General features: G+C 46.1%; 1 protein-coding gene across 2 annotated transcripts in view; it reads left to right on the forward strand.

The window, feature by feature from the left end:
- MNT (MAX network transcriptional repressor) overlaps window positions 1-18,300 on the forward strand; it is a 69,180-nt gene that overhangs the window by 24,477 nt on the left and 26,403 nt on the right. For both annotated transcript variants that reach the window (XM_044994010.1, XM_044994009.1), the window contains 3 exons: window positions 1,838-2,423; window positions 5,404-5,445; window positions 6,116-6,227. In XM_044994010.1, the coding sequence (XP_044849945.1) occupies window positions 1,838-2,423; window positions 5,404-5,445; window positions 6,116-6,227 (740 nt within the window). The remainder of the gene's footprint in view (window positions 1-1,837; window positions 2,424-5,403; window positions 5,446-6,115; window positions 6,228-18,300) is intronic.

The following is an 18,300-nucleotide window of genomic DNA, read 5'->3' on the forward strand; positions in this document are numbered from 1 at the left end:
TCCCATTGAAGTCAGTGGCCAACCTGCCATTGACTTCAGTGTTGCGGGATCACACCCTCACACAGCTGTAAATCAGAAGGTTCTCCAGCCCAACAAATCCATTCTGTCCTGAACTCACCCCAGGGAGACCAATTTGAACCACATGCCCACTGTTGATATTACTCAGCCTTTGAATGTGCTGGATCACATCTGTGTGAATTCGAAGAGAGGCATGCCTGAGTCTGTTGGGTTTGCCAGTCTCTCACATACAGGATGTCCTTAGGGAGATGGGGCTGAAATGATTTTTTTATGCTGGATGCCCTCATTGTCTCTGCTGTCTTTGGGCCTGATTCTGCACCCACTGAAATCCATAGGAGTTTTGTCATTGCAGCTTTAACAGTTCAGTTGCAGGATGGGGGCCTTTTAAAGACATTCAGCAGCCTCTTTGCCTGTTTATAAATGGAAAAGGAAGAATTGGACAGACGTGCTGTGGATTGAATTCTGCTGCAGTAAATTAAGCTACAGCAGTTTCTTTCTAGAGGAATATAGGCATACAGAGCTTGGAGGATAAACATACCAGGTGGGGAAAGGGTTCTCTAGACATGCACTGTTTTGAGAGCTCAGTGCAAAGGGCCTACTTAAAATTGTGTGACGGCATAGGGAGGCAAGGACCAGGGCTTCCTTTTTCTTAAGTTTCCTTGTTTTGTTTTTTTTCTCATGATGAAATGTTAAGAACAAGCTTCTGGGAGGCAAGGGGTTAAAATAAATGCACTTCATGTTTATTAACGCCAAGACTCCAGATTTGTAACCAGGGTTCAGAGGTATTTAGAGCTGAGGTTTTGCTTTGGACCTGTCAGGGTATAAGATAATAGCTCAGGGGGCCAAAAGGGTATTCCCTGTCCCAGCCCATAGATACGTTATTGCACAACTAGCTAGGCCTGTTGTGAAAGAGTTTTTATCCTCCTCTGAAGAACCTGGGATAAGGCCAGTACCCGAGGCAAGATGCAGATCTTTATGGTCTGTTGGTCTTGTCTGGGTATGAGAAGTTCTGTGTAACCATAAAGGCAGTCAGGCCCGGCCTTCTAGTCTGGGGTGTGTGTGTATGTCAAATTTTGGGAGGGGGAATTGGGCCAGGACATCCGCAGTCCCACTGCTTGAGACAGTAGGAGAAGGATTATCTAGCGGTATGTCTCTTTTAAGAACATAAGAACGGCCAGACTGGTTAGACCAAACAAAGGTCCATCTAGCCCAGTATCCTGTCTTCAGACAGTGGCCAATGCCAGGCGCCCCATAGGGAATGAACAGAACAGGGAATCATCCAGTGATCCATCCCCTGTCGCCCATTCCCAGCTTCTGGCAAACAGAGGCTAGGGACACCATCCCTGCCCATCCTGGCTAATAGCCATTGATGGGCCCATCCTCCATGAACTTATCTAGCTCTTTTTTGAACCCTGTTTCTGCCAGATTGCCTGGTCTCACTGCTGCTGGGGAGAGCAGGCTGGTTGATTTGTTGTTGAATGTGTGCAGAACCTTCAAAACGGAGAGTTAACAAGCAGTCCCTTGTGCTGAAGATCTGGTTCTGAAGGCAGCTCATGTTGTATTTTAATAATCTGTGCTTGAATAAAGGGAAAAATGTAGGGAGAGAGCAGCATGATCCAATGACTAGATTGCAGGACTGGGAATCAAGAGACCTAACCTCTATTCCTCACTCTGCACTGGGCCTAGGTTTCCCCATCAGGAAAAGCGAGTTGGGGGCGGGGATACTGATACTTACCAATTTTGTAAAGAGACCTAAAGTTGGAAAATACGGTGTCAGAGGAAAGTGCTTCACTGTTGGCGCTTTTTGTTTCTTTTACAGAAGAAAATGAAAAGCACGAAAAGCTCCGCCTAGAAAGAGAACAGGAGCAGAAGAAGGCCAGCGTACAAAAGGTTAACAATGCCTTTCACCCAGAGGATCCAAGGAACGAAATCCCAGCAGTGCCCGTCTCTCCCCCTGCACCAGCTCCTCCTCCTCCTCTGCCGCCACCCCTAGCAGCCCCCATATCAGTCATTCCCATCCCCGTGGTCACTAGCTCACCTCAGCAAGCAGCCCAAACCACTCTGTCCCCTCCGCTCCTACAACGCCACCAGCCTCTCATAAGCACTCCCAGCATCAGCAAGGAAGTGTCATCAGTTGCACCTGTTATACAGAGACCATCCGGCCCACTTCTTCCAGACGTCAAGGCTGCTACGCCCCCTTCAGGCAGCCCCAAGCAGTTACCGCAGTATGCAGCTCCCGTGCTGGCCATCTCTCAGCATCATGTGGTTCAGCAGTCAATACAGCCCCAGCCTCAGCCACATCAACCTCTGCAGCAGCACCAGGCACCGCCTCAGCAGCTCAATGCTCTTAAGCTGGCCCCGGCAGAAGATGCCAAACCAAATGAGCAGAAGAAGAGACCTGGAGGGTGAGTCCCTAGAAACTTATAAACCGTTGTACAAATCCGTCATGTTGCCGCGATGTAGGATCTTTGGAAAGCCTGTGAGGGAAAGGAAACGGAGGAGGAGTGGGGGAATGGGATCTCTGAATACTGCATCAAACCTGAGACGCCACTGCTTTGTGGAGGGGTCTCCGACCCTGTCCACAGTCAGAGCACAACCATGCAGACTCCCTGAGCGTTTGAATACATTTGTTGGTGGTGGGATTTTACCTTGGCTTTCTCTGACCAGAGCACAGGGTTTTGTCTGAGCCCACACTACATTATAAAACAGTTCTCTAGACTACCTCTCTGATCTGGAACAGTGCTCAGGCAAAAAACCCGTCCCTGATGGCCAGGGAAACCATGTAGGGACCCCCTTAGCAACAACTCTGTTTAAACGTGTCATTACAGTATCCCAGTGCAGACATCACCGTAATTATTTCTTTGTGCAATGATCATTTTAAATTCTAAATTACATGAAAGGCGAGCACACGGGCACCGTGCTTCACAGAGAAGGAATGCCCTGGCTCTGATGTGCAGAAAGTAACAGAGCAAACATGCTCACGCTTAGCTCTGGTGGATGAGGTCTTTGTGGTTGGTATCTGAGTTCACGAATTAAAGGGGAACCTTGTCGAGACAAAATTATACATAACTGGTAACTAAAGTCCCCGCTTTAACTAGGTAACAGGTACAGCAGAGATGAAGGCTCTGCAAGCTGCTCCTACGCTGTCCTGCCAATATGTCTCAATCCTGGCCTGGAGAGATCACCGTTAGGGGTAGGGACAGCATTCAGTCCCTATTGTCCATCAGCCTTCCATGCCTCTGCTGGAAACAAGGATGCCAGATGTGAGGCTGGCCTTTTTGGTGTGCATGGCTGTTCACCAAGAACTGGGTTGGTACCAAGCAACGAAAAGTGCCATTGCCTTTTGCTCATTACCAAACTGAGCTGGATTTGTACCTCTGGTCAAGAGGTTCAAAGCTCCATAGTCCATTGTTTATCTCCTGTGCTCTCCAGGCCCCTCTGCATTAGTTCTCAGCATTGCTCTAATGCGACTGGCAAAACAGCAAGAATGGAGGGCTGTGAATTCTGCTCGTTTGTGGAGAGAGGGTGCCTGGCATTGCTGAACAGTGTCCTCCATCCCTGGGCTGACTAAGGCCTGATATTGACTCTCTGCCAAGGGGGAATCTCATCTTGTTCGCCTCAGCCAAAGGATAATGGCTGCAGTATGGTGCCTTGAGAGCAGGGGAGAGCTATCAGGTGTAAGAGAAGATTAAAGGATCCATAGTGTCTTTGGGGGATGCAGAGGTTTCTGTCCTCTACCTGCTTTCCTGGGAAGAGGGATAGAAAAGAGCCTACATGGGAAGCTGTGAAGAGGATGGCAGTTTTTCTCCTCAAAATATGATTATAATTCCAGCTAGAAAGGTTATGATCTTTACTGCTTGATTATCAAAAATGCCAGTTGCTACCAGGATTGCTTGTGAAAAAGAGATTGCTCGTACAGATGGCTAGACAGACACGTAACTGGCCCTTTGTGTTCATGCAAGTCCATGGTCTATGCAATTCCAGTGATTACGCTTCCTTAATAAGTGAGCAGTCGGGTGCCTGATTTTTGGGAACAGGCCCTAAGTGTTGGTTTCTCTTTGTAGAACTAGCTCTGTTTTTGTGGAACGGGAAAAGTGCTGCTTCGAAACAGATCACCAAAGCCCCAGTCCCTGGGTCTGTTTCTAGGACTCTGCTTGTTGTAAGCAGCCCATCTCCAGACTTGCACCCATTATTCCTGGAGGGTTCTAACAGTGTGCAACACACTTGACAGTTTGGCTTCAAACATGATATGCTTGTTTCCAGGACAACAGGCCTATTAAGTTTTGCACTCCATACCAGGCGTGCCAGGATCTAAGAGCGTGTACCATACTGCTGAGCAAGCCACCTTGGAAATGCTACCCTGTTTAATGCATGTGGGTCAGACACTTCATGGTCTCTTCAGAGCTGTTGTCTCTCCAGAGCTGCTTGTCCAGACACACGTATATGGAGAGAGGTTTTATTCGGCTCATAAACGTTTCATGGGAAAAGGCCCTTGGCTATTTATTTTTAATTGATTGAATGGTTTTAGCCCTTATTTAAAAAATGACCCCACTTTCAGCATATTTTAAATTAAAGGTAAATCATTTTGTAGAGACTTTACGGACGATACTAGAGCTCTCTCCCTGTCTAACAATATACCATAGAATCTGAACACCTGAGCTAAGTTGTAGTGAGGTGGAGGTGACATTGGTGAATTCATTCTGAAAGAAGTTTTTCTCTGTTTTTTATGCAAATCTGGAGCACCTGGCCCCTTACTGTCTTTGTTGGACAGTGACTGGAGAATTCTGTTTTCCTTGATTATATTATTTCATATTTATATTTGGTTACATTATTGCAGCAGAAAACGAAAAGCTTTAAAGTAGGCCTGCCAAGTAGCATATGTTTTAGTTTATAATGGCAGAACTCCCACTCCGACTGGTGGGTGGACATGGCTTAGAAATGGGCCTGAAATCTGGCTCCAAACACGCTGTCAGAGCTTGGATACTATAGTGATTAGTGCTGTATACATACCTAAAATTCACACTACTGTAAATACCTCTGAGCTTTGCATCTTGTCCCCTCTTTAATGTATATACCTAATATACTAACTGGGACCTATATGTACCTAGTATACAGTATATACATTATATATTGTGTATGTGTATGAGATATGTGTGTGTGTTTATAATATATTATTTACATCTATAGTATAGATCATGTATATAATAGGTCTATACTATATTTACAAATCATACATTATAAATACTTCTGACTTCTGAACACTTTTCAAACGTTCTTTACAATCTCCCCCTATATCTCAGATACACACACTGCAGAAAGCTCAAGCTGAATGGACATAGTTCTAACCCTGACACTGAGTTTATCTTTGTTCTGTTTGGGTTGCAGGGTTGGGACCAGGGAAGTACATAATAAATTGGAGAAGAACAGGTGCGTAGAAAGCCAGATTTTTGTTTATTGTAACACCCTTTCTTTTGCTTGTAGTCTATAAATACTCGTTTTTCTAGAAAGACTTGAATGAAATTTGTAGTGATTTTAATTAATCCTATATTACCCGGCTTCCTTTTAGCTGACTCTTGTCTCTGTTGCTTCCTAATATGTTTTGCTTACTACCTAATTGCATTACAATAACCTTGCAAAGCCCTGATCCAGCAAAGCACATCAGCACATGCATATTATTATTGTTGCTTATCATTGTATTAAAGAAGTACCTAGAGGCCTCACCTGAGATCAGGGCCCCACTGTACTGCAACTAAATAGTAAGAAACAACCCCTGTCCCAAAGATCTTACAATCTAAATAGGTGAGTGGTGAGAGGGAAAACAGAAGCACAAAGAGTTGACAGGATTTACCTAAGACCACACAACACTTCATTGGCATAATCGGGAACAGCATCCTGGTCTCATACGCTCCAGTCCAGTAACCTATCCACTGGAACACGCTGGCTCAGTTCTAAGAGTGCAAGTAATCCCACTGACTGCAACTCACCGGTTTAAATGCTTTGCTGGATCGGGCCCCAGATTAAGTCCTAATCCTCAATCAAATCACCCTTTTGGTTTGTGGTCCCTCAAACTGACATGCAACTCCTGTTGTTTCTTCAGACGTGCACATTTGAAAGAATGCTTTGAGACGTTAAAACGCAACATCCCCAGTGTAGACGAAAAGAAGACCTCAAACCTCAGCGTTCTAAGGAGTGCCTTGCGATACATCCAGGTATGGCCTGCTGATTGGAGAATGCTTTACTTGATGGAGCAAAAATCCAGTATTACATTTTTTTAAAGTTTATTGTTGTAATCTTTGGTTGAATTCTTTTGGTTTCAATGCTTACAAAGGTAAAAGGAACAGGGAACATCGCCTTAATTTATAGTTGTCATTCGTAACTTGCAAAATTTTCAGCATCTTTGGATCTGCTAGGACTACCTTGTGTAATCCAAACGCCTGTTGTCAGAAACTCCTAGTTAACCAAAGGTCATTCATGCCCCTGAGAGCAATCCGCTTTGGATCATATTTCACTCTGGCGCAGTGGGCCACCCGGAGGATTGAGCAGCACTTAAACCTGATTTTAGGGGGCTTAAAAAGGGACGTAAGTGGTATATAACCCAGGCGCTGGTTCTCTGCACCTCTCTTGCATTTTTCTCCTTGGGTACCTAACACGCTAGTAGTTTTTGTGATGGTTTTGAATTTCTCTAAAATTTGTGGGGAAAACAGGGCTGTACTGAATATATGATATGCTCTGTGGCAGGAATCTTGAGCTACGGGCCTGGAAGCTATGAGTGGCTGTGATGCAGGAGTTGTCAATGAGAGATTAAGGATAAAATTCAGCCCTTGTGTAAGGAGGCCTGACTCTTGTTGAAATCGGTACACAGGTTTTCCGTGATTATCTGTAGCTAAGTGTGGCACTGTCAGTGGTGAAGGCCGGAAGCCTTGTTCATATGCATTGCTCTGTAGATACCAAACACCTTTTCCTTCTTTAACGTTTGTCAGAGGGGTTAAAAAGAAATTCCCAACACGGTGCTCTGTGATTTGGAACGTTACCGTAAGCGTGAGTTAAAACTAGCTTTGTTATTTAAGATGGGTGTTTCCTAAATATCTGTACATGTGCTATATTATTGCTGACTTTGCTGAGCACCCACAGCTCCCAGTGACTTCACTTGGAGATCGAGGTGCCCAGCAATTACTTGCCTACTCTCAGGATGAGACCATTACTCATCCTTAGGCTTTCTTATCAGCTGTGCTCAATTTTTTGTTTGTTTGTTTGTGTTTTGCCAGGAGGGCTGCCTTCAGTGGGGGAGGTGGGGGGGTGGGGAAGCCAGACAAATGTCAATGGGAACCAGCGCCTAAAGGCTGTGTAAACAAAAAGAGTAGAGCTGTGTTCCCGAGAAAGGTCATTTCTGGAGACGCAGCTGTTTTGCAGCTAATGGGCATCGGGGAAAGTCGTGAGCCTTTCGTCTAATTTCCAAAGCAGGTTGCTGTCAGTAAGGAGCTGAGCTTCCGTTTGCGCTAACGGAGACAGAGTGAGCTGATCGCCTACTCTCACATCTGGGAGTCGAGTCCGAAGTCACGATGTCACGAACAGAGACGTCTCTGGCGTTGTTAGCTGACACTCTGTGAATATTGATACAAGTGCAGATCTATCCCCATGCAGACTCTGTTCACAAGCAGAATTCTTATGCTGTGCCTCTGGCATGCAGCTTAAAATTCTCCTGAGGATGTCATTGGGAATGATTGGTTCTCTCTGTCTCTGTAGTCTAGATCCACTGTAAAATGCTTTGAGGGTTAGGAACAGTGCAGACTGCAGCACCACACTGTAAACAAATGTGCAATCAGAACTGTAAATTGCTAAGAATTAAGCTCTTGCACTAGTTACAGCAGAATGTTTTCCTGATGATGGGGCTGTTTGTAAGAGGAGGATAAATGTTTCCATTCAGTTAATGAAATATGTGGTCATGTCCTTAAGTGCCTAGGAAGCATAATCTGCGTTTAGGACAGTCCAAAACGTGGCCGTTGACTCAGAAGAGCAGCGCACTTCCCATGAGTTTCCACCATGTGGTATCTGCTTCAGTTTTATCTCTGAAGTGCCTCCCCTTTGCTCATCCATTCCTGACTTAGGAGGCCGGTCATTATTTGTGCAGACCTGAGAGGCAAATGAAACTAATGTGATGCTGGGTTTCCAGCTGCCCAGTTGCCTTTGAAAAATGTCTTGGGAGCTGGGTACAGTTTTGGGGGGCCCTGGGGAGAAACACCTGCCTAGGCACTCATCTGTACATCACCCGCCTGTCATGGTAGTCTGTCGATGCAGCATACCTAGCCATTCAGTCAAGTGACACATGCAGAAATCCAGGCCATTTCGACGTTGTTGTTTTGATGCCAGGCTATTACAAAAACGGCTCTGAACTAAAGCAAATCTTTGTATAATTATCCCCCTTCATCCTTCCGTTAAGTTCACAACGACCACATTGTGGTGTCAGAGCTTTCAGGTGCCTGCTGTTCATTTCTTCCTGTTGTAAAAGCCACTTCTTGCCTTGGAAGTTATAAGCAAAGAAAAAAGAGAAGGCGAACGGGTAAGAAAACAACGCAGCAGCTTCCTCTTCCCCTTCGGCTCCAAGAGTGATCTCATCAGCTTTCCTCTAGTGAAGTCCTTGGTAGGTTTCGGCCAGACTTGGAGAATTGGGCAGCGTTGGGAATGAAAACATAACTGCGTAGCTGACCAAGCCAGGTGTTAAGAGCAATATTTGAAGCGTCTCCAGTTTCAATCTTGTCTCTGGAATATATCCAGTGTTTCAACCAGCCCACAGTCAACCTGTGTTAACCTCATAATGGCATTTTGCAACACCCTCGGTGAACCTTCTGTAGGAGATAGCCTGGATTGCAATGTGCATGAATCCAAATGCAGTGGGTAAGCTCAGGGTAGCTTCTGTCCCCATAATCCCAAGGTTCGCAATAAGAGAAAGCACTAAGAAACAAAACGGGGGTGATTTCCTCTCAAAAGTGCAGTGCACTGGTCTCAGAGATTGGCATGAAGATCTTCACAAACCCATCTGAACAATGGGCTTTGACTAGTCCAGAGAATGAGGGCTCTGGACTTTTCCCATCAAAACAGGCCATTGACGTCAGTGGAGAATTGTCCAGATCCTGTCCTATCTGCGCTCTGCTCACACGTGGCCCTACAGGTAACTGAACTGTTTCAGTTTCACTGTGCAAGGTTGGGAAGGTTATGGGGTGTGGATGTCTACCCACCTGCCCACTGTGGAGCTTTGCATCCTGGGGACTACATTGGTGGTAACGCAGGCCAGAGGACAGGGTTGGAGGCAGGTGCATCTGCAGATAGTGGGTGCGCAGTGCTTGTAGATGCTTTTGTGGATTGTTGTAGCATTGTGACGGGGAGGTGGGGGGAGGCGAACTCCCACAGGATCTGTGCACTTTGCGTTTGTGCAAAGGGACAGCATTTGGGCCTGGCTGAGGAATAAGGACCAGAAGGCCATGCATGATTGCCATTGCAATTTCATCAATGCAGTCCTGTTGCTAACAGGGCTGGTTAGGCTGCTCTTATTGTCTGGTGAATCATTTCTAGAAGATATTTTGAAGTTTTGTGATAAGAAGTGGAAGATGGGCAGTTCTGTGCTTTCCTTTTGAAAAACACCTCTACAGTCAGATTCATATGTCACTACCAATTTAGATCTTGCCATGATGATCATAAGAAAATGTGTTACGGTGGATGGATTCAGCAGGGCTAGTTGGAAGCTGACAGTCTGTCTATCTTTATATAAAAGATTTAATTTAGTCACATTTTGGGCACTGAGGGAAATAATATTTCCCCACCCCCAAATAAAAATAAATAAAAATCAGTTCAGTCTCTGGTAGCCCTTACACCTCTTTCTTCCTGCCATTTCAATCCCCAAGACAAGACCAGTAGAGCAGAAAGGTACCCCAACAATCCTGCCTCAAACATCACGGTAGTTAGTAATGCATTTCTCTCCATTCCTGGGTAGGGCTGTGCCTGCTGGCCCTACCCAGGGCGATGAGGAAGTGAAGCTAATTAACTGGTGTTTGCACTAAGCAGACAATGTGTGGAGTTGATTCGTTCTAAATGTAGGGGACCCAATTTGAAGTTGTCATAAGTGTGTGTGATTCTGTTGACAATAGTGGAGCAACACCTGCTTATACATTGATGAATTTGCTGCAGAAGGGGAATCACTACAGGTCCCCCCACTTTGATCATTACCTCTGAACACCAGTGCAGTGGCCTGTTCTTCCCAGTGTAGGCAGCACCGGGTTGTTTACAAATAGGCACGTCTGAGTCTTGTGCTGGGCTTCGAGGCTGAGACAGGAATAGTACTGCTAATTTGTACTATATGACTCCCCACACACTAGGACCTCATGCTATGATCCTGGCAGATCTCACAAGCTACACCAGGTCAGGCCAGAACAGTACTTGGAGGGGAACCCCAAGATCCCTTTGGTGCTCTGAGAAGTGATATTGGTGATTCAGCAGGTGGCACTTTTTTCATGCTGAGTCAATAGTGAACCCGAATTCCAGCATAGTGTCAGGGGACTGCTGGCCAGGCCTTTAGAGTGAGGGTGAACCGAGGCCCCAGCAACTTGTAGGCATTAAAGATCCGAAGGCCTTTTTCATAAAAAAAGTGCAGAGAAGTGCGATCGGGTGACTTCCCCTCCCAAAATCCCCATGACTGTCCCGTTGTAAAATTCCTCCTACCACCTGCTGATTGAATTTCAGCTCTGTTATTAGTGCTGCATACATCGGGTGCCTACCATCGTGTCAGGGAGGTAGATGCACAACTTCTTCAGCTTCATCCGGATAGTTTTGACTTCCTCTCCTAAACGGCTCTGGAGCGTTTCTGTGGCCTGTTAAGTAGCTCAGAGACGGGCCACAATGCTTGATTCTCTCTCTAAATCTTTTTGGGATCCTTCAAGATAATGATATCCCGCCCCCGTCCCGCCAGGGGCATGTTGCAGTGCTAGTGGGATGCTCATTATTTCTGATCCAGTGCTGCCTCTGGTGTGCTGGCCTGGTGAATCACGACAGGTCCCTTTTAACGTGGCCTGAGCAGGCCACATCACCACATCCTCCTGCTTGACAGAACACCCCCCCCCTTTCCGCTATTCTTCCATAAATGCGAACATCAGCTTTACACCCACCTCCCTTTTGTCTCTCCCCACCATCCCTGGGGGCGTGGCCGAGCAGATGGATTAGATCAAATCTAATTGATTCTTGGATGCCAGGGGTTCAGCTGAATGACGGGGAGGGGGGGGGCTGCAAAGGGCGGACCCCAGCTCTCCCCAGTCCCAGGTCCGGCCCTTAGCCAGGAGCCCGCGCAGACACAGGAGCCCTCGGGGCAGCGTTTCGGAGTCAGAGCGGTTGGATCGGGGCGTGTAAACGGCTGCAGGGCGGCCAATGCCGGCCGGCCGGGGGCCGTGCACACGCCCCGGGCTGCGGCGCCCTCGTGATGGCGGTGAAGGTCGCGGTGACCGCACCACCCCGCCCTCTTCCTCCCCGCCCCGCCCCCGCCCGCCCAGCAGCCACGTGGGCAGCGAGCACATGGCGAGCGAGCGCCCGGGGACGTCACCGGCCGGGGCGGGAGCTGCGCGGAGCGAGGGCGGAGCCGCCCGGGGTGCTCGGGGCTGCCCTGCTGGGGGGGGGAGGGTGGCAGGTGCGGGGCTGTAATGCAGGGTCGGGCCCCCCCGGAGAGCGGGTCGGGCACTGCGGGGGGGGGGCGCAGCTCTCTGCAGAATCTCCGCCCGAGCATTAACAAAGCGATCGTTCCGCCCCCCCCCCGCGTGGAAACCCCCCGGGGGAGCTTTCGCTTTGGGTGTAAGGCAAAGAAACGGGTCAGTTTCACTTTGATGTCAGTTTCCTGCCCCGAAGGCAGCCGGGCAGGGTGAGGGTTTCAGAGGCGCCCGGGGTTGCTTACCAACGAAATCCCGATGGCGTTTGAATTTAGCCCCGGAGCCTAAGTGGGGGGCCACCTTCAATCTGACGGCGTCCCCGAAACGCCCCATTCCGTAGTGCTCGGGTGACCGGATAGAAAGCATGAAAAATCAGGGGTGCAGGGTAATAGGCACCAAATACCAGGACTGCCCCATAAAATCAGGACATCTGGTCACCCTAGGTAGTGCTTTCAATGCCAGATGTAGAATCAGGAATATATGTTCCCCGCAAGCCCCCAGGGCCACCCTCTTTTGGCTTTTTGCCAGGTATCTATGCATAATTATTGTTTGCATCCATTTTTTTCAAAGTTGAACACCCCCTCGAAAAAAATACAGGGTGGGATCCACAGAATTATGAAGGGTGAAGTGGCAGCCTGTTACATGTAGGCTGTGCCTTTACTGCAAAAAAAGAGGTGTGTCTTTACATCAAGATAGCTATCTGGCTGTAAAAATCTCAGTGGAGTTTTTACCTCAGTTAGCTACATCAAGGTAAAAATTAGACTCCACTGTAGGGTTGAGCCCAACTATAAAAACTACCTGTGCCTCATCTCAACTAGGATTTTACATCGCGTTAGCTATCTCAAGCCAAAAATACACGCTCCTTTTTTGCAGTGAAGACATAGCTTGAGTGAATGTACCTACATATCTGGTACAAACAGTGAATTTACCTAATGCTGTCTGAGTCTCTGTCAGAAATTCCCTTCCTCTTTTCCTCTACTCCCCTTCCCCTACCAGCTCTCCTCTCCTCCTTCCTGTTTGCCAGAAGCTGGAAATGAGCGACAGGGGATGGATCACTGGATGATTACCTGTTGTGTTAATTCCCTCTGGGACTGGGGCACCTGGCACTGGCCACTGGCGGAAGACAGGATACTGGGCTAGATGGACCTTTGGTCTGATCCAGTAGGACCATTCTTATGTTCCTGAGTACCACAAGAAGCACTGAGAATCCCAGCACTTCTTTAACAGATTTGACACTTGCCTGTTACTCTCCATTGTGGCACAGGATTTGTGCAAGGGAGAGTTAAAAAGTCTTGACACAGCAAAATAGTTCAGCACAAGAGTGAAGGACTTCTCCCCACCCTCCCCCCCAAAAGAAAACTTATGATGAAATTAATCCTCTTCAAAACAAGTAAGCCTTGCCAACTCTGAAGCTGCAGTTAGCTGATGCTGTGTGCCCTCAAGGAGTGTCGTGCTAATTTTGGAGCATCTTTTCTGGCAAAAGACTTTTTCCCCACTTTGGTTCCAGCTGGAACTTCTTGGAAATGAGCCTGTTTGTTTCCTTGGTTGGATTTAAATATTTGTGTCTGCGTCACATCAGATAAATCAGACAGTGAAATTCCGAACGCCCCATGTAGCTGTCATTTTAATTTATCCTCCAAGTTGGGTTTGTGATCTGCAGCAACAAACGAGGATTTCTACAATTAAACAAATTATTGCACAAAGGAAATTAGCCTGAATGCAGTTGGAAGTTAATAATCTTTTAAAATAAACCTCCAGGCAATGTAGCAGTTGTGCTGCAAAGCACCTTGCTCCAGTGCTTTCAGTGGGAGGGAGGGACTGTGCCCTATTGGTTAGAGCAGCTGACCGGGCCTTAGGAGTCTTGTGTTATAACCCAGGCTCTGTCACGCATTTGTTGTGCAAGCCACTTAACCTCTCTGTACCACAATTCACTCTGATGTAAAATAGGGATAACAATTCTTAACTCATACAGATGTCGTGAGGTTCAGTATATGTAAAATGCCTTGAGGTGCTGTGAGAAAAGGTGCTTTGGAGGAAGTACGAGTATTGCTTATTTAGTATATTCTTTTGGTCGAAACGGTGGTGGGCCAGATCCTCAGCCTAACTGCAGTGAAGCCCACTCAGAGCTCAGGGGGAGTAAGCTCCCTTCTTTCAAAAAACTGGGGAACCTCAGAAATGTGAATTGAGCCTGTCTCTAGCTATGCTGAATAGGGCCCTGCCTTACTGGCCAATAAGCAAATAAATTGTAAGTGGAGGATAGAGAGGAGGCAAAGCATAGCCGAGAGTCTAACTCAGATAGGAGTTTTGTTTCTGAGCATCTTTAGAGTTTGAAGGGTTTCCCTCCTGCCCCCACCCCGCCAGGAAACCTGTAAGCATCTTAGCTGGGATATATGTGAGGCCCTTAAAGCAAGGCTGTGTTTCTCTTCTATTTGTGTTCTCAAACCGTGCTCATCACCCTCATCTCTGAACACTTTCCAGGTGCAGAGGTTATTTTCTACTGTGTGTTAGTTTAAAACAAGATCCAAGGGATTAGCTCACCGGGTAACATGAGGGCATCAGGACAGTCAGAATCAGACTGATCAGTGGCTACAGACTGAGTCAAAGTCTGACAGGTTTCAGAGCCCACTGCAAGCCCTGTTTATTTGCCAAAGCTTTCCCACTCCACCCAAAGTCCAATGCCAACTAAATAACAACCTGCTTACAAAAAATAAGACCAAGCTGAGCTTCCCGGAGCCTGCAGAGGCAGAGGGCAGAATCCCATTGTGAAGGTTGTAATGGACAAAGACAGGCAGATCTAAATTACCATGTACAGGGCTTAGATACTATGTTGGTGGGTGCTATAAAAGGCCTAAAATAGACAAATATTAAGGCCCAGGCAAACCACGGGAATGTTTACGGTTAGAGGGAGTTGGCTTAGTTTATAATTCACAAAAGATGTCTGCCAGCCCTGCTTCCTGTTACTGGTTTTGTACAGAGTAGCCATCAAACAGGTGGAAAATCATGAAATACACTGGCAGTACCAAACTGTGATCTATGATTGGCGTGAGAAGGAGCAAAGGGGAGAAGGGTAGGAGTTATTTGTGCCTTGGGACAGATGGAAAGTCAGGAGTTAAATTCTGTCCTGAGTTACACCCAGTGAAGTCAATGGGCTTGTACAGGGATGAAGCTGGCACAGAATTTGCTTCCTAGGCATCCATATGATCATCAGTTGGATTTTTGTGGCGGAAGTCGACTTTTTTTCAATGTGATTTTGGTTGTAGCCATAGATGTTTGAGGAGTTGTATGAATGATTTACTAAGAAAGCACTCACAGTAAGGGCCTGATTCAATAGAACTGCTCCAAACCAGCTGACTAGAGAGGTATTTTTTCCCCTTTCCAAAATAAAATTAAAATAACCTTTGTTTTTATGAAATGTCCTCTCAGTCCTATTCCCCGGGGCCAAGAGAGCACGTCATAAAACCCACACACCTTCAGCTGGGAATAACTGGCTCTGAGAAGCCAAGCATTACATGGATATAGACCCTGAAATACCCTCTCACCCTAGCATTAGTTCCTCCAAATCCTGGTTGAGATACATCGGCAGAGCTTTGTGGGAGGAGCTTGCACTTCAGCTGCCCAGGTGATGTTCTGTACCGAGGCTAAAATAGCAGTGAAGACACGGCAGCTTAGCTTTTTAGCTTGGGTTAGCAGCCTGAGTTCATATTACTGAACCAACTGAAATATTGTCTCAACCCTAAAATGAGAGGGAACCAATGTGGTTTCCATAGAGGTCAGTCTACAATCCATGCTATATGTACCTTGCAGAATGCAGTGGAAAACCAACTAGAGCGACACAAGGAAGTACCATGTTTATAGACTTTGCAGCTGTTTTTCAGTCAGCACAGTGGTTACTGCTATATCAGTATGGGGTGCCTGAGGATGATAGCAGTGACATCAAGTGGATGAACAGGTTTGTCTATCTGGGTAGATAACTGACAGCAGGAAGTTCAATAACCAAAGAAGACAATGACTGCAATGGCGGCGTCATGTCCAGCATGTAGAAGAAGGTAGAGTAGTTCTACAGAAGGTTTACAGAGCTGAGGTCAAAGGAAGTAGAGTACAAGGTCACCCACAAATGAGCTGGGAAGATGCAATTTTGGAGGATTTAAGCCTGTATCCTCTCATACTGACTGTTGACGAAGGGAGACAACTTGCAAGGGATCGTTTGAGATGGAAATCCATTCTACATGATATGGTGGCCACATTATAGCCATGTGAATCTGCTGCTGCTCCAGACTCCCCTATAGGGTTTAACTCCGGCTGCTAGCCAGAGTTAAAAAACGAGTTTCTTTGTCATCATTGCTATTTTAAGCCAAGTTAAGTCTGTGTTTTTTTGCAGTGTAGACAAATGCACACGTGTCTGAACGAGGTAATGAACTGCAGTTTCCATGGCTAGCAATTTGACTCCTTTCACAGGAGCTGAATTCACACAAAAAATGGAAGTATAATTGAATTGAGCTAGTTGGAATCTTTTTAGATTCCCGAATGAATCTAGTTTATTGTTCATTTCTAGGGAAGAGTGTCTGACTTCCTCATCCAATTACAAGTACAAGCTTCTTCATTTAAAAAAACCCCAAACAAACTTCAAATCGCAGAACATTGACCTCAGCTCACCTTATGACTAGGTCATAACTGTCCAAAGCAACATTACTATCGCTCATCATATGCAAGCATTTCGAAGTTAAAGCAAGGAAGAAAGTTCATAATTTATATTCATTATCAAAATGAAGGATCAGTTGCTTGATCCATCAGATGATTGACGATAGAAATAATCCTTCAGTAAAGGCCGGGTCTTGTTCAGATTCTGGTCCAGTGTATAAGGCCGTGGACGGTGACTCAGGAGGTGTTGGTTCTGTTCCCAGCACTACCACTGACTTTTGTGTGATGTTAGGCAAGTTGCTTCATCTCTGTGTGTTTTGGTTTCCCCTTTGTCTTTTCTATTTAGATTCTAAGTTCTTCAGGCGAGGGCTTGTCTATTACTATTTATTTGTACAGTGGTGCCCTCATCTTGCGGGGGCCTCTCAATGCTACTGTAGTACAAATAATAAATAAAGCTAGGATTCCCAACTTCCCACAAGGGGTAGAAGATCGCTCATGGCTCAGTTTGTCCATGTTAATTGGTAATGATCAGAATGCTGCTTCTTATCAAGTACTTTTAGTTTTTTACTTTTGTCATGTGATTTCAGTTAATTCCAGCCTAACCTCTCTCATAAATTTAAAGCGGAAAAAATTACTTGCATCACTTTAGGTGAACAAATGATTACTGCACGTTACCCAACCACATTAGTAAGCGGCAGTGAAACTGACTGAGGGCAAATCAGTACAAATATTATCCAAATGATGTCAAATTAGCGCAGCTAAGAAATGTTAGTCCTCAGTCTTTTTGCTGATCCTGTAGAGGAGAGGGCTGGAGAAACACCATTGTCATGAGATGACATGAGGGATCTTTTTGCTTAGTGGCAAATGAATTTGCTGAAAGCCCCATAGCTTAGTTCTGAGTTTTCCAGTTGATATCACAACACCTCTTGTTTGTTTTAAGTTGCAGTTAGTACCACCTAATCGGAGCCTGGATACAGTGGTGCTCTATACGGGATTCATCCCGCATGTGCAGAGGATCAGAACAAAGCCTGTACACCACTTCACATCCCATGGAAACGCTCAGACTAGTCCTTAAAGGGTACATAGTAGTGCACAGGGATGAAATTCACACTGCACTATGAGCTTGCTCCAGCATCATTGAAGTAAATGGAAGTTTTGTCACTGACTTCAGTGAGAGCTGGATCAGGCCCTATCACAGAAAATCCCCTTGTGTTTGACTAACACTGCAAGCCATGTTCATCTCTGAACTGGTGAACCCCTGTTGCACCATGTCTAAATTTGACCGTACCTATATTGTTCTTCTATAATGAATGAGCTCGTTAAACTCAAGTGCCGCAACAGCTGAGTTACTGATCAAAATGCCCGAAAACGAGCTTTGGTGTCCAATCCGATAACTACATTTTTTTCTTTCCCCACCTTTTGAAAGTACAAACATAACCCTGTTCGTTCCTTTTTATTTTATGCTGACTACTAGAGAAATGACCTCTTATAAAACTTGCCTGATCAGAGCCTGCCTGTATTCGGAGGATTCCTCCTTCATGTGGCCAGCATTCACGTGCCAAGTGCTGCCTCTTCATGTTGTTTACCTGACCTGATCCATTGTTTCCATCTCATCTAATTAGCCTGGATTTCACTACACAGAATAAAGGCTTCCAGCAGCAACAGGCTGTGCTCATGCACTAGGGTATTTTATAATCTGCAGGTTTCAGAAAGAGGAGAAACTGACTTAAAAAAAAATCACTGATAAATTCATGTGGAGCAGCAGTTTGTAACCCTGTGTTAAAAGTATGATATAGATGGGAGGTGAGATATAGGGGCTGATCCTTCACTGAAGTCAATGGGAGTTTTGGGGTTCACAAGAAATGCAGGATTTAGCTCCTGTAACCAGTTTCTCATCTCATGTAAATCAGCGTGGCTCCATTGACTTCAGTGGAACTATCTCAGTGTATGTCAGTGGAGCATC

Source organism: Mauremys mutica, chromosome 19 (genome assembly GCF_020497125.1).
Source record: "Mauremys mutica isolate MM-2020 ecotype Southern chromosome 19, ASM2049712v1, whole genome shotgun sequence".
NCBI lineage: Eukaryota > Metazoa > Chordata > Testudines > Geoemydidae > Mauremys > Mauremys mutica.